A 15,476-nucleotide genomic window follows, 5' to 3' on the forward strand; every position below is an offset into this window, starting at 1 on the left:
TTTCCTGTCCCTTTTCTTCATGCTGTTCTCATCAGCCTAGATGCCCCTTCCTTAGCTCCCCTGCAAACTAACTGCTTATCGTTTAGCATTCATCCTGGAAATTATTTCCTCTGTTAATTGCTGTGGAGTTGATTCCATCTCATGGCGAACCCCTGTGTGTCAAAGTATAACTGTGCTCCACAGGGTTTTCAATGGCTGACTTTTCAGAAGCAGATCACCAGGCCTTTTTTCCATGGAACCCCTGGGTATACTCAAACATCCAACCTTACAGTTAGCAGCTGAGTACTTAACTGTTTGCACCACCTGGGGACTCCCATTTCCTCTGTGAGACTACTTTTACACCTCTGCTAAAGACTCCTTCCAGTTCATTCTTCTCTGTGCCTGTTTGTTGAATTACAACTATTTGTGTATACTGCTGGAAACCCTGGTGGCATGGTGGTTAAGTGCTATGGCTGCTAACCAAAGGGTCGGCAGTTCAAATCTGCCAGGCGCTCCTTGGAAACTCTAGGGGGCAGTTCTACCCTGTCCTATAGGGTCGCTATGAGTCGGAATTGACTCGACGGCACTGGGTTTGGTTTGACGCACGCCTTCTATGTCTGTTTGCCAACCTCGCCCTCCCGCAGTGATGCACTTACATAAATATCTCATGGCAGGAAGGGGTGGTAGAAAAGCAAACAGAAGGCACCCGTTATCTGTGTAAACATACAGGAAGCCCTAAAGGAGAGGGACATTTTATTCTATTTTAAATTACTTGCCCCCAGAAGACATGGCCCCCGGACTCTCTGTTAGCCCAAAACTAAAATCATCCCCAAAGCCAACCCTTCAGACAAAGATTAGACCGGACTCTAAGACATAAAACGATACTGGTGAAGAATGTCCTTCTTGGCTCAAGTAGATGCATGAGACTACGTGGGCAGCTCCTGTCTGGAGGCAAGAGGAGAAGGCAGAAGAGGACAGAAGCTGGCTGAATGGACACGGGGAATACAGGGTAGAAAGGAGGAGCGTGCTGTCACACTGTAGGGAGAGCAACTAGGGTGACATAACAATGTGTATTAAGCTTTTGCATGAGAAACTGACTTGAATTGTAAACTTTTCACTTAAAGCACAGTTTAAATAAATTACTTGCAATTAGCACAGTACCTGGGACCCAGATAAATATTTTCCTGATGAACTAAGTGGCTCAGAAAACCACCTAGCAATTTGTAGCCAGATACAAAAGTAATTCTAAGTTCGCCTGGAGTAAGCGAAGACTTCCAGAGGGAGTAAAGAGAAGAGCGTCTTCTCCCTGCTAAGTGCTCTGAGAGCAGAAGGTAAAAGCAGAGACGCAGACCACTCACTTCCCTTACTTAGCCAGTTACTACAGTTCAAAAAAATAAACAAGATAGAGTGATTCAGGCACGTGGAAAGAAAGTCTATAATCTTACCTCTTCCTAACATGATTTCTATTTCTTTCTAATAGAAAAAGTAACTATATCGATGGACTGACTAAATTACATAGTTAAGAACATCTCTGCAAGGATACATACAGATATCAGTGGTCACTTCCTAAGAGGCAGATAGGGTGGCTGGGGTCAGGTACAATACAGAGCCTGGGAAACTCACAGTCACTGTATGCTCTTTTGTACCTTTGGAATTTTGTACCATAAACCAAAAAACCAAACCCGTTGCCACCGCGTTGACTCCGACTGATAGTGACCCTATAGGACAGAGCAGCGCTGCCCCGTAGCATTCTCAAGGAGTACCTGGTGGATTCGAACTGCAGATATTTTGGTTAGCAGCTGTAGCACTTAACCACTACACCACCAGGGTTTCTATTTTGTACCACAGTATGTAATTATTTATCCCAAAATAGTAATAATTAAGTATCTCTTAAAAGCTATCAGGCTAAAAGGGCTTACCTCTTCCACAGTACAATGGGGACGCCTAAGACCCTTGCCACCCTCTTCAGAAACCATCTCTGTTGTAGCCTGCTCCTGAACTTTCCACGGTAAGGGACCCTCTGGATTGCCTCTGCTATAGCGACGCCCACCTGGTCTTCTATTACAGCCTTCTGAGTTCAAAGTGAAACTGAGAGGGGAAAAAAAAAAAAAAAACTGCATCACCAAACTGCTTACAATGCAGGAAATTCAAGCCCCCAGCCCATCCTGTGGTGAAGCTGTCCTAGCATAAGCTTGTTCCTGGCAGGGCAGATAACTACCCTTCGCAGAAGTCTGCTCTAACCTAAGAGCTAAGCGCAGTCGAGCACTCTGCTGTGGAGTGTCTATTTCCAGTCCCGAGGGCTACCACAGGAAAGCCTGTCTTCTTCCTCATGCCTCATTTCCTAACCCTAGCTCCAGACCTACCTCCCCCACTGCACGTAAGCCCCTCTGACACCACACTTTTCCTGGCACCACTGGAATTAATTCCTGGTGTGATTACTTGCTTAACATCTCTGTCCCACACTAAACTTTAAATCCAATAAATCCTTTTACCACTGCATCCTACTACAGGATCTGTGCCAAAAGGCCCTCAATTAAATGGTAAATTAAAGCATGCTAAAGAAACTGAAGCTGTGGGGCCGCTGCTCAGCCACTGTGGCTGGAATCTGCCTCTCCAACCACTACCAATAACAAACTGACATCTTGTCCCCCTTTGAAAAAAAATTCACGATCACATACATAGTATCTCTTAAAAAAAGAATTGCATAAGGCGAATCAAGCCATGGGTAAACATCAAACAAAACTACACTAAGAGCTACTCTACAACAGAAATGCCCTACGTACGCTCTTCAAAAATATCAGTGCCGTTAAAGACAAAGAAAGGCTGGGGAACGGTTCCAGACTAAAGGAGATAAAGAAACATGAAACTAAATGCAATGTGTGATCCTACACTAGATCCTGGACCAGGAAAAAAAATTGCTATCATGGAGAAATTTGACTAAGACCTATAGATTAGACAGTAGTATTATATCAATGTTAAATTTTCTGACTTTGGTAATGTGTGGTTATGTAAATGAATGTCTTTGTTCTTAATAAAGACTCTCAAGCACTTGGGGCTAGCGGGGCATGAATCTAAGACTGACTCTCAAATGGGTCAGGAAAAAAAAAATAGAATGTATATCTGACAGAGAACCACAAAGCAAATGTGGCAGAATGTTAACAGCAGGTGGATCTGGGTGAAGGGTATTCACCAAACAATAAGAACTTCAAAATACAAGGTTTACAAAATATATGAACCTGATATAACTGGAAGGAGAAATAGACAAATTTATAATAACAGTAAAAATTTAAAATAAAACTCAGCAATCAATAAAAAAAAAAAAAAGAGAGAAAATAAGACCTGAAAAACATTATCAGCCAATTTGACCTAACTGATATCCATAGAACATTCCACCGGCCAAAGCAGGATACACATTCTTTTCAAATGCACATGGAACCTTACCCAGACAGACCATATTCTAGGCCATAAAGCAAACCTTAACAAATTGAGAAGAATTAAAATCATATAAAGTATGTTCTCTGGCCACAATGGAATTAAACTAGAAAATGAGAGTAACAGAGCTGTTGTTAGCTGCCACTTAGTCGGCCCCCAACTCATGGTGACCCCAAGCACAACAGAATGATACACTGCCGGGCAAGTGTGATTTGGGCATCTTCCTGCATCGTATTACACTTCCAAAAAAAGTTCAGAAGAAAGCCAGTGCGAGAGGCAAACGATATGGCACAAAAAGTAACACACGCCTGAGTCCAAGTCTCTCACAAGCTGTGTGGCAGAGGACTTACTTCGCAGGTTTACATGGTAAAACAAGAATAAAACGCCTAGCAAATAGGAGCGTCTACCAATGGTAAGTTTTCGTTTACAAAAAGGAATTGAACAGTTACCCAAAGGAGGGCAGGACTCTGCGTGGCTGGTCTCGGGTTACTGTCACTCGGATCTTCGGATAGTCGCTTATCCCATCAGGAGACTTACTACCTATTTAAAAAAAAAACACACATTTGTAACTGTTAAAAAAACAAAAACCTGAAGAGCAGTCTACCTTGTGCAAGTCAAAGTAAGTATCTTGCTTTTTCAAATTTTACTACTACACTGCACAGAGGTTCAGTACAAATTTCTTAAATGTGAAGGGAAAGCAGTCGTGCCTGGTTGGTCTTTGACCTCAGGCGATAACAGAATTCATAGGTGAGCTCCCTGGTCTTCCTTGCTGGTACTGACAAGAGGCCACAAGGAACTTCCAGATTACACACTCCCTGTAATCTAATCAATCTGAGCAAATTGCTCAGATTAACTTCCTTCTTCTTAAGAAAACAACTCAGAACCTTTTTGTAAGTATTTAAACATAAAAGCCAGCCACATGTTGCTACATTTCACTGAAATCTTCCAACAACTTTCAGATGGTTACTATAATTCAAAAAAGTATAATTAAACTGTTACCAGCCATACTCTCTGCCAGAACAGGGGTTTGGAAGGGAGAGAGAAACAGTCTATGAATTTGGAGTCCCTGGAGCCCTGGTGGTGCAGTGGTTAAGTGTTCCACTGCCAACCAAAAGGTTGGCAGCTTGAACCCACCAGCCGCTCTGCAGAACAAAGATGTGGCAGTCTGCTCCCTTAAAGATTCCAGCCTTGGAAACCGCATAGGGGCAGTTCTACTCTCTCCTATTTGGCCACAATGAGTCAGAACGGACTCAATGGCAGTGGGTTTGGGTTTGGTTTGAGGACTCCAAAATGTCAAGAGGGCTGAAACTGGAAGTTTTTCCTACAAACTGATTGGGAGCAAAAACCTAAACTGACCCGAGCTCATTTGGTGGCAAAATATGACTTGAACTGAAGTGAAGCTGAAGTCTTTATTTACCCCACCTGGGGTGAATACTCATATTTAATTGCAGAAACATTCGTATTTGGTTACAGGGTTCTATCGCAGATCCCAATTGGTTTTTGTTTATAACATTCACTACACATATCATATCTAAAATACGAAAAATTCCGAATTCCCAAATACATCTAGTCTCCAAGGGTTTCAGGACCTCTTTATACAAGAAACCCGTCCCACGAATACCTGTACTTCCCTGACTAGCCTACACAAAACCATGGAAACACAGTCCTGGCACCTCAGACATAAAATAAACCTACTGTCCCTCCCTCCCATAACGTCAACTTTATTTAACAGTGTACAGATTCAAACAATATGAGTGGATTATAACATTCAATTCCCATTAACTTCAAAAAGTGAAATAAGAAGACCACAAACAAAAAGACTTTGTTCAAAATGAAGATGTATCATCCTTGTTCTGTGTCCTCTGGGACGGATTCTCGGACAGAGAGGTGTGTGTTTATTCTCCTTCGCTCTTCTCCGCCACCAGAGAGACTTTACTCAACAAGTTTGAAAAGCACTTCTCTAAGGTTTTTATCATTTCCTTAGCTTCTTCTACTTTTGACTTCTGAGCCCACAACTTCTGTATACGCTCATTTTCCATCACCTCCTCTCAAATTTGACAAGCTTACCTGTGTGGTAAAGATCACGACCACTTCTCAGGACCCTGGTTTCTTCCTACTTCTCCCCACCAAATCAGACTGTAGAATATATACAGTGATCACACTTCAATGTCAGGGTCTAAGGATGCCTGGAGGTTCCTAAAGCATAATGCTGTGAGAACTGGGAACCTAGGGTTGCCCCCCAAATAGGTGATGAGTTCCTCACGGGCAGACACAAGATTTTATTACTTTGTTATTCCTGCTCACTTAGCACAGAGGCTGGCACAAAGTAAGCTCCCAGAACATGGGATTTTTTTTTTTTTAAATGAATGAACCCTGATCTAAGTGACATTAAGGACAACTGGAAATACAAGTAGAAAACACAACAATAAATTCAAAGACAACAATTCCAAAGGAAAACAATTTGCTTTCTAGGATGGTAGAGAAAATGTGCCTTTGCTTGTTCTTGTCCCAACCCCACATCAGTCTTTTCCTCCCAGAGTCTCAGATCTCAGGAAAAAAAGGGTAGAAGGAGGTACAGGGAAGCAGACACATTCCCAATGGTCTCACCCAGTTTCAGCATGTTGTTCCAGGATCCAGAACCTGTCAGTCCACAAGACGAAGAGTTGGGAAATACCTTAAAACCAAACAGAATCACCTCTAAAGCATCTAAATTTTACAGCTTAAATACTTTTCTCATTAAAAAAAAAACAAAACACTATTGATGCTCATCTAAGCTAGTTCACTGGAAAAGACATCATCAGTGAGACCAAAGGTCTGACTTGTTTAGACTCACAAGATGATATAAAAAAAACAACAACTCCAGGTTCTTCACATGTACTTAAATAAGAAATGGTGATGCACTGGCAATTAGGCTCTTTATAAATAGATATTTTTTAAATGTCTAATTCCTTAGGCTTTAATTTCTTGACCTTTAAATAAGGCTAATAAACACATGAATATTTCCAAAAAGAAGTCAGCCTACATACTCATTCCCCAAAAGAGAGTATTTCTAAGAGCAAACTTGAATGATTAAGTACCAGTGGAGCCCCACCCCACTGACCTCTCCTGAAGGAGCCACATCCCGGGTTCCATTACAAGCTGAAGTTACCCTGGCCTTCGTGGTCAGCTGGAATGGGAATCCAAATAAGCTGGCAGCATTGTAGAGACTGTTTTTCACTTGGTGAATAAAGCAATCTAGAAAGTGTCAACAGATACACTTTCAGCAAAAAAAAAAAAAAAGAAGATTGCATCTTGGAAAGAGTCTCCCTTAGTTTTCACTCTAAGTTCCCTTCTTAAACATTGAGATGAAAATGTATCTATAAAGGTAATTTTTTTTGTAACTGGATAACTGGAATTCCAGTATTGTGATTTTTTCTATAGTAAAGCATCTGGAATGTCTAACAGCACGAAACCATAGCTTTAGCAGATCACATGCTGATGGACAAAAAAAAGTGCCCTGAAATGGCAGCTTTTAAGCTGTAGTAACAAGTTTCCCAGAATACATAAATCTTCGTCAGAGAGACAGGGGCATAACTTAAGACAACCAGGAGCATGGTAGAGAAGAATTCTATAGGAACAATGTCACTGGCTCACTGATTTGTCCCTACTTCCAGTGGTGGTAACAACACAACTTCCCTAAGCCACTATTTACTAAGAGCCTAGTGTATCCTGGGAAACCCTGGTGGCAGAGTGGTTAAGTGCTATGGCTGCTTACCAAAAGGCTGGCAGTTCGGATCTACCAGGCACTCCTTGGAAGCCCTATGGGGCAGCTCTACTCTGCCCTATAGGGTCATTATGAGTCAGAATTGACTCAACGGCAATGAGTTTGGTTTTTTTTGGTTACTGTATCTTGGCTGGGCTGAGGGTGTAAATTAGTGACATATGAGACACGCAGCTCTTAAACACGTGTGATAAAATCAGGTTACCACTCTACTGGGGAAGCCGTGCTGCAAGATGTTGGGTCACTTCTCCCGTCACCAAAAAAAAAAAGATTACAAAATAAGTAAGTACATAAATAGGGAGTGGGGAGGATTTCAGCACTTCCCCACTACCTCTTTTCATCACACTACCTCCTTCTCGCTTCTCACACCTCTGACTTAAGCTTTCTACCTTTCCTTTCTATCCTAATGAAGGGCATTCTAAAGGACTAGCTGGAGAGAGAGGCCATCACCTTAGCCACATTCCTCTTTTGCAAAAAAAAAAAAAAATGGCTTGACATGGTGGCTTTTGAGCAATAAGCATTCCAGAATACATAAAATATAAAATACACATTTTCCAGAGAGATAGGGGAATAACTTAAGCAAGAGGGAGGACACGAGAGTCAGGTCAAGCAAAATTTGAAGTACTGTTACTAGACAATAGTCAAAAGTATCAAAGTTTGCAAATGGCTTGCTTCTCCTTTTATGAATTAGAGAAAACTCCAAGTTATTCCTCTAATAACGTTGATCCCTCTTGCTACCATTCTCCTTGGCTTTTTTAAATGGGAGGAAAAGGGCTTAAGGATTGCTACTTAGCCCAGACTGCCATTCAAAGTCTAGAGGGCAAGAGGTATTCTTTACAACATAGTAATGGTCGCCACTAAAAACTGTAATGTTTATCTTCCTACAAAGTTTGTCAAAATCTGGGTGTGCCCTGACATTATGTCAAAAGATCTCACACATTAAAAAAAAAAAAAAGGGAAGGCCGGCCTCATCTGTAAAACGGGGATGTTGTTGTTCAGTGCCGTCAAGTCAATTCTGACTCATAGTGATCTCATGAGTGCAGAGTAGAACTGCACTCCATAGGTTTTTCAAGGCTATGACATTTTGGAAGCAGATCACCAGGCCTGTTTTCCAAAGCGCCTCTGGGTGGGTTCGAATTGCCAACCTCTCGGCTGGTAGATGGGCGCTTAATCATTTATGCCAACCAGAGACGTAAAATGGGGGAAAAAAAACCCATTGCCATCAAGTCGATTCCAACTCATGGTAACGCTATAGGACAGAGTAGAACTGTCCCATAGGGTTTCCAAAGAGCAGCTGGTGAATTCGAACTGCTGACCTTTTGGTTAGCAGCTATAGCACTTAACCACTACACCACCATGGTTTCCAAAAATGGGGATATGGCCACCTTCTTTTCCTGAGACTAGATTAAGTGGATCTTCCTTTCACTTGTAAGATCATGAGTCTGTGATTCTTTTTTCTTACTCTTGCCTTTTTTTTCTCTCAAAAGAAATCAAGAGTTGCACTGTCCAGTAGAGCAGAGACATGTGGTTACTTGAGTTTCGACTTAATTAAAATTAGATAAAATTAAAAATCAGTTCCTCAGGTGCTCAATAGTCACCAACACCCTTTGCCAAATATAGAAATGAAAACTCAACAATATTACTGAGTTCTATTTAAATCCAGTGCCGTCGAGTCAATTCTGACTCATAGATTACAGGACAAAAGAGATTAGGATGTGTTAGACAAGTATTAAAGACACACTAGCGCTAAAACAGGAAATATTTTTATTAGAGCGCACTGCTAGAGACCTTCACAAACCCTGCTAGTAAATATTCTTTCTTCTACCCACTGCTTTCACTTGGCTTATGGTTCCTGATAGTTTGCCATTCAGAAAATCGTAATGATTATTCACTGGAAATCACGAGGGGATCCTTAACATACAGTCCATAAAATAAATGATTCCCATAATTATTTCAGAACCCTTCTGTAATACTACTGTCAACGTTTTTTATCACATCCAAGCACAATCCATACAGTTATTTATTGATATTTTTCTTTAAAATCAACTCACTTTTTTTTGCTTAAGCAAATACATTTTAAAAGGTGATTTTAAATTACTACTAGAAATGTAAAGTCAACATCATTTGCCATATACAGCAATGAAAACTCAAAAGTATAATTAAGTTCTAGTCAGGCCTGTTTTAAAGAAAAAAAAAAAAAGAAAGATTAGCATGTGTTAGACAAGTATGGAAGACATACTAGTGCTAAATCAAGAAATTCTGCTTGAAATAACCAGGAAATAAAAATAACTAAAAAGAAGACAACTTTTATAGCATATCATTCAAACGTTACCTAACGCTGTGAATGTTATTTTCTAACTACAATCATCTCCTGAGTGGCTGAGTGGTATCTCTCCTGCGCTTGGGGAAATAGTGCCCTAATAAATTCAGTACAAATTCCTGTACTCACAGTCCTCTGTAATTTGACCTCTCTCTCTCTCTCTGATAAACTCTCTCCCTGAGCTATATTCACTATTTCCCAAATTTGCACAACTTTTACATGCTGTTCCCTCTGCCCAGAATGCTCTTCCTTACTGCTGCTGTCTGTTGAGATCCCAGCCATCTTTCAAGACCCATCTCACAAACTAGCTCCCCCAACCGTTTACTGAGACTCTCAGCCAGCTGAAAATTGGATAGCATGTTGTTACTATCTTTCTTATTTATTATATTCTCATTGCCATTTGAATCATTTATATGCTTGTTTTATACCCCTATTATATAATCATGTACCCTTAGGATTGCAAACCAGAAAGCAGTTCAGGTCCTTAAAGAGACACCCTGTCTTGCTCATTTTTGTACTTCCTATAGAATCTAAACATTCCTTAGCCTTAAGACATGCTCAATAAGTACTCACTGGATTTAAATGAAATAATAACACAGACATATCTGCTCTCAGCTACTACATCTGGAGAGAGACCCAAATTCACAGTCATTTTGGGGAAAAAAGAAATATCTTGTTACAGTGTCCCATTGTGCCTTTTTCTTCTATTCTAACCTAATTTATTTTTGTTTTTTAATTGTGGTAAAATAAACACAAGATAAAACTTGCCATTTTAACCATTTTCAGGCATACGCTCCAACGGCATTAAGCACACTGCTGCACAAACATCACCACTACAAGTTTCCAAAACTTTCATCACCCCAAACAAAAACTCTGGACCCATTAAGGGACAGCTCCCCGTTCTCTCTCTTTAGCCCAAGGTAACCACTAATATACTTTCTATCCTTATGCATTGTCTATTCTAGATAGTTCATATAAATACAACTATACACTCTCTGTCCTTTGTGTCTGGTTTATTTCACTCAGCATAATGTTTTCAAGGTTCATCTATGTCGTAGCATATATTAGAACTTCATTCTTTTTTTTTTCCTTTTCAACTCTTAACCTAGTTTTATTTTCTTCTACAGAGCCACATCTAACCCTTCAGATATGAGGAAGTACAAGATTTGTGACAATATATTAGATTTTTTTCACTCAGTATTCAACCTAAATCATTCAGCTTGGGTTAGGTTTTACAATGTTTCTTCCTCAAAAATGAAAAGCACCTTTTCTGTATAAGATTTAGAATTTAAAAATAAATACCCAACATATCTAAGCTGGACGGTCCCTAGTAACAGTGGTTATCTCTAGAAAAGATAACTGAGTAGGAAAGAGACAGCAGAGACTTTTCTCAGTACATACAGTTTACCTTTAGAATTTTGTTTCATCCATATACTTTTCTTATTTAAAAAATAATTTTTAAATTAATATTCAGTACCTAATCTCGGTCTTTTGGCTGGTATTTCATCAGTGTCCACTGTGGAAAACAGACTGCTGAAAGGAGACAGAGGGGAAAAAAGTGTATATATATACATATATGTATAGTACATATACATATGCAGACATATATACATAAACATATCCACTTCTACAAGCAAACTTACTATTTATACAACACACTCTTTTTCCACCCACTTCATCATAATTATGAGATTCAACTGATGGTTTAAAAGAACACCGCTCTATGGTGTTGTTAACTGCCATCAAGTTGATTCTGACTCGTGGGGACCCCAGCAGGTCTTTAGCATTTGAGGATTTAACACTAAGGTTTTTAACTATTTGAGAGTGACCCAGAACTCCCTATCATATAACAATCTGTAATCAAGCTGAGATACAAACTTGAAATGGGCCATGAGTCACTTAGCTAGTAGACGAGCCTAGGTAAGAGCCCTGAACTAGTAGTTTTTTTTCTCTCCAGAAATTATTTGAAAACAAGCAAGGAAATCATTTGAAAGATGATCCCAAAGAAAGTTACCTTCTACTTCAAATAACAAACATAAGCAGTCTTAAAATATAGCTCCTAGCCAGGAAAGGTGTTATGTGCATCTTTATCATGGAAATTTGATTACAGTGGAAATAAAGAATTTGCCAATTCAGGAACATTTCTAAAGGTATACCACAAGAATGTTAAAGGCTCACGGCATACTACCAATCATCTTACTGAATACTTTTAATGATATTCACCAAAAAAAAAGAACAGAATGAGATCCAGGAGGATACCATTCACTTCATGACTTTAAACACACCAACCAGACGCCCTGACTTCATTCTGGCTGAAAAATGGCTTATGTTGAGAACAGTGGTTTTAGATTAAGGATGTGAGCACCTAAAGTGTGGTAAAGAACAGGCTTTTGATCTCCAAACCACTGTTCTCCTGACTAGCAGGGATTCATGAAAGGAAGAAAAGGGAAGAGAAACATTCCCTTCCTCGGTAACTCTGTTGTACCAAGTGTGTCCTATGCACCAGATACCACAGAAGGCCCTGCGGCAGACTAAACCAATACTACCTTTATATATACTAAGCATCAGGTTAGGTACTTTACAACATGATCTTAAATGGTCCTCCTGTCAACCCAGCCGAAAGGTAGAGAGGAGGAATAGGTTGACCTCATGCCCTTTTTGGAGCATGTAACAGAATTTAGCCAACTGCCAATTTCATCAATGGCCTGCATCCTCAGGCTCCCGTATTATCATCTTGTTCTCTCAGCTCCCAGAAACCATTTTTTTCCATCTTCTCTTATTTTGAAGCTTAAAAACAATGAAATTAGCACTTCATCAACAGAAGTTGGGGAGCGGGCCTGTATGGTGTTTTATTCTCTAGATAAATTATTTAGTCAGGGAGTAGATATTATAAAAGGGGATAAACCAAGGAATAGATGCTAAGTAGTAACAGCTTTTAGTTTCCCCCAAATTTTATAGCACAGACTAGTGATCTTTTTAAAGAATGAGGTACCTAACTTCTTGTCTCATAGGCCGATTTTAAAGCACAAAACCACTCCCCCCGACTCTCAAACACACACAGCGTTTGACAGCTGTTTCAGAACAAGACAGCTGCTGTCTCCTGGTGCTAAGAGAACACTGCTCGCAGTCACATCCCTTTGGGCAAGCTATGAATCTCACTTCTCTTTAACTGTCCTAACTGCCCGACGATGACGCTTGGGAATCTGCTTCGTAAACAGTGAACCACAACAAAGACAACATTCCTTCCCTGTTTAGCTTTCAGCATAAAGGCAACAAAATACGACACAGCCCGATTTGCTGTCAGCAACCACTCGGACTCTGACAACAGGAAAGAGCCTACCACCGGCGGCCTCTCCAAAGACCACCTCTCCCCGGCTCCTTCCTTCACCCGGAGCCGCATCCTCCCAGCGTGGAGGGAGTGGCTACGTCACCAGGATACCCGCGACCCGCACATCTTCGGCCTCATCCCAGCCACCGGTTCGGCTGAGCAAGGCTGTTGGACCTGGATCGGCGCGACCCCGGGCTGGGAGTGGGGTACAGCCACGCCTGGCTGGCACTCAGTCCCCTTCTCTTCTCACCTGTTCGAGCGCCGCCTCTTCAGGAGGGCCCGGGCAGGGGGCACCGGCCGGTCACAAAAACGGAAAATGGTGCCGAGAATTCTAACCAGCCATTTGTACATACCAGGCCCCAGCAGCAGCGGCGGCCGATACACCCCGAGACGCAAACCCCAGAGCTTTCGCCGCCACTGCCGCCTTTGCCGCCTCCGCCACCACCGCCAAGGCTCAGTCGCCGACTTGTGACGCAATTCGAAGGCCGGCAGATAAAACGTCCCCAGGGCTACAGGAGGCCCCGCCCACCACCACTCCCGACGTCACCTCCTCCAGCCCGACCGGAAAGCCGTCTGCGTTCGGGTCTTCAGCCCCACCTCCCCACAAGATCCCTGTGGGCGGGTCCCGGCCCAATCGTTGACGAGATCGAAAGGGATGTGGGCGGGGTTTTCTCTCTAGCGGAGCCAATGCTGAGGCGGACCGCGGGACAAGGCCCACAGGCAACACGTGAGGGCGTCTGCACCCGGAAGAAGCGCTACCGGTCCCTGAAACAGTACAAATTAAAAAACAGAACAAAACCCGTGACCCTCAAGTCCGTTCCGATTCACAGCGCACCCTATAGGACAGAGTAGAACTGCCCCATAGAGTTTCCAAAGACCGGCTGATGGATTCGAACTGTCAACCTTTTGGTTAGCAGCCAAGCTCTTAACCACTGTTTTTGTTGAATGCATAAGACAAGGGTAAAAACAAAAAATAAAAATAAAGACAAGGGTAACTAAAAAAAAAAAAAAAAAAAAACAAGGGTAGGCCAGGTTAATTAAAAAATGTTTATCGTGATCGATACCTTTTATTTTGCATATACCGTGTGCCCGGGAACTTCGCGTGTATTGTCGCCTTCATTTCTCCCTGCAACCGCAGGCGATAGAAGTCTTGTGCTCATTTCATAAACAAGAAAACTGAGGCACAGAGCTATTAAGTAATTCGCCTTGGATCACAGAGCTGCCTAGTGGCGGAACTGAAATTTGAACCGGAGTCTGACCACCAGCGCCCGTCTCTCGCCCTTGAGGTCAGTCTACTAGGAGAGACGTGTACACAGATAACTACAAGTCATAAATACAAGGTAGTTGGCTGTTATAAAAGTGTGTGCAAAGTGCAGTGGGAGCCAGAGAAAGGAGAACCACACGCTGGGGGAGACAGGGGCAGGGTAGAACTGCTCAAGGAAGGCTTCACAGAACCTTCGGGACGGAAAGACACCCGCTGCCTACAAGGCCAGCCAGGGGTGCTTTTCATTACCCTCCCTTTGTAACCTAGAGATCACACTTGTAGTTAATTACCAAACATAGAGCAAGACCCCAGCCGATTTAATGATAGAAAACCCAGTACCCCCTGGATCCAACACCCCCCAAACAATTCGCAGAATCCTCAAAGGTTTTGTGTTCCACAGATCCATCCCTGTCTGCACTTGTTCTTCCACCTGTGATTCAGTTAAGGCTGGCACTGTCCAGTACAGCCTCCTCAACAGAACAGAAAAAAAAAACCAAGCCCATTACCTTCGGGTCCATTCTGACTCACAGCAACTCTGTGAGACAGAGTAGAACTGCCCCATAGGGTTTCCAAGGAGTGGCTGGTGGATTCAAGCTGTCAATCTTTTGGTTAGCAGCTGAGCTCTTAACCACTGTGCCACCAGGGCTCGCCTCAACAGACAGTATTCTTGAATTCTGCTGCAAGTCACCTCCTAAAGCTCCAGAACCATCAGCCTCCCACCTGAGGCCACTACCACTTGGGGCTGGGGGTGGGGAACAGTTCCTAGAAGGTGGAAGCAAGTCCGAAGGGTTGACCCAGGTCCTTCCGTTAATTCTTCAAAGCCTAGCTACCATCAGGCTGTTACTGAAAGTTTGGGAATAACGGAAGGCCGAGAAGAAGACTTAGAGTTAGCTATTATTCAGTATCTACGGTCCATTGCTCATGTCCTCCAGGGACACTACGAGCCCTAAGGCCACTCTCCTCAACATCTTTTCATAGGCCACCTACCTGTCCCATTTTAGGCCAGACTCCCAGTAAATTTCACAAGATTTGGGAGCCCTCTCAAAAGAAGATAACATTGTTATGCAGAGCAGTTCAGCTATTAATAGCTCAACCCTTCTTTCCACCAAAAGAGGTCGTCTTTATTCCCATACTCGTTTTTTTTTTTTTTTTTTTAATCCTTTGGGTGGTGGATTTTCTCCAAAGCCAAAGAGCAGCCTTTGTTCAAATACAAATCAAAAAGCTGCAAGCAGCTTTAGAAGAGCAACTGATCATAGAGATTTAAGAAATATTGGGGTCAAGTCTCAGAGTACCCCAGTACAAAACACCAAGACAATTTTCTTGCTTTTCCTGCCTCGTTGATAGCACCTGCCATGAAAAGGGAACGTGTGTTGGCTTCACCGACCTCAGCTGG

The 15,476-nt window shown here is 42.1% G+C and overlaps 1 protein-coding gene across 7 annotated transcripts in view; it reads right to left on the minus strand.

The window, feature by feature from the left end:
• The window catches only part of SENP2 (SUMO specific peptidase 2), a 36,105-nt gene extending 22,807 nt beyond the window's left edge, over nt 1–13,298 (minus strand). Inside the window, exons 1-6 of one of the 7 annotated variants that reach the window (XM_003412900.4) lie at nt 13,070–13,297; nt 10,969–11,024; nt 6,512–6,645; nt 6,019–6,085; nt 3,861–3,951; nt 1,899–2,067 (exon numbers count right to left, since the gene is read on the minus strand). In XM_003412900.4, the coding sequence (XP_003412948.1) occupies nt 1,899–2,067; nt 3,861–3,951; nt 6,019–6,085; nt 6,512–6,645; nt 10,969–11,024; nt 13,070–13,170 (618 nt within the window). In that variant the 5' untranslated portion in view covers nt 13,171–13,297. Of the gene's footprint in view, nt 1–1,898; nt 2,068–3,860; nt 3,952–6,018; nt 6,086–6,511; nt 6,668–10,968; nt 11,025–13,069 lie in introns of all 7 variants that reach the window. The other 6 variants (XM_023551552.2, XM_023551557.2, XM_023551556.2 and 3 more) reach the window with 6 other exon arrangements.
• Nucleotides 13,299–15,476: the final 2,178 nt, after the last annotated feature.

Source organism: Loxodonta africana, chromosome 1 (assembly GCF_030014295.1).
Source record: "Loxodonta africana isolate mLoxAfr1 chromosome 1, mLoxAfr1.hap2, whole genome shotgun sequence".
Classification (NCBI taxonomy): Eukaryota; Metazoa; Chordata; class Mammalia; order Proboscidea; family Elephantidae; genus Loxodonta; species Loxodonta africana.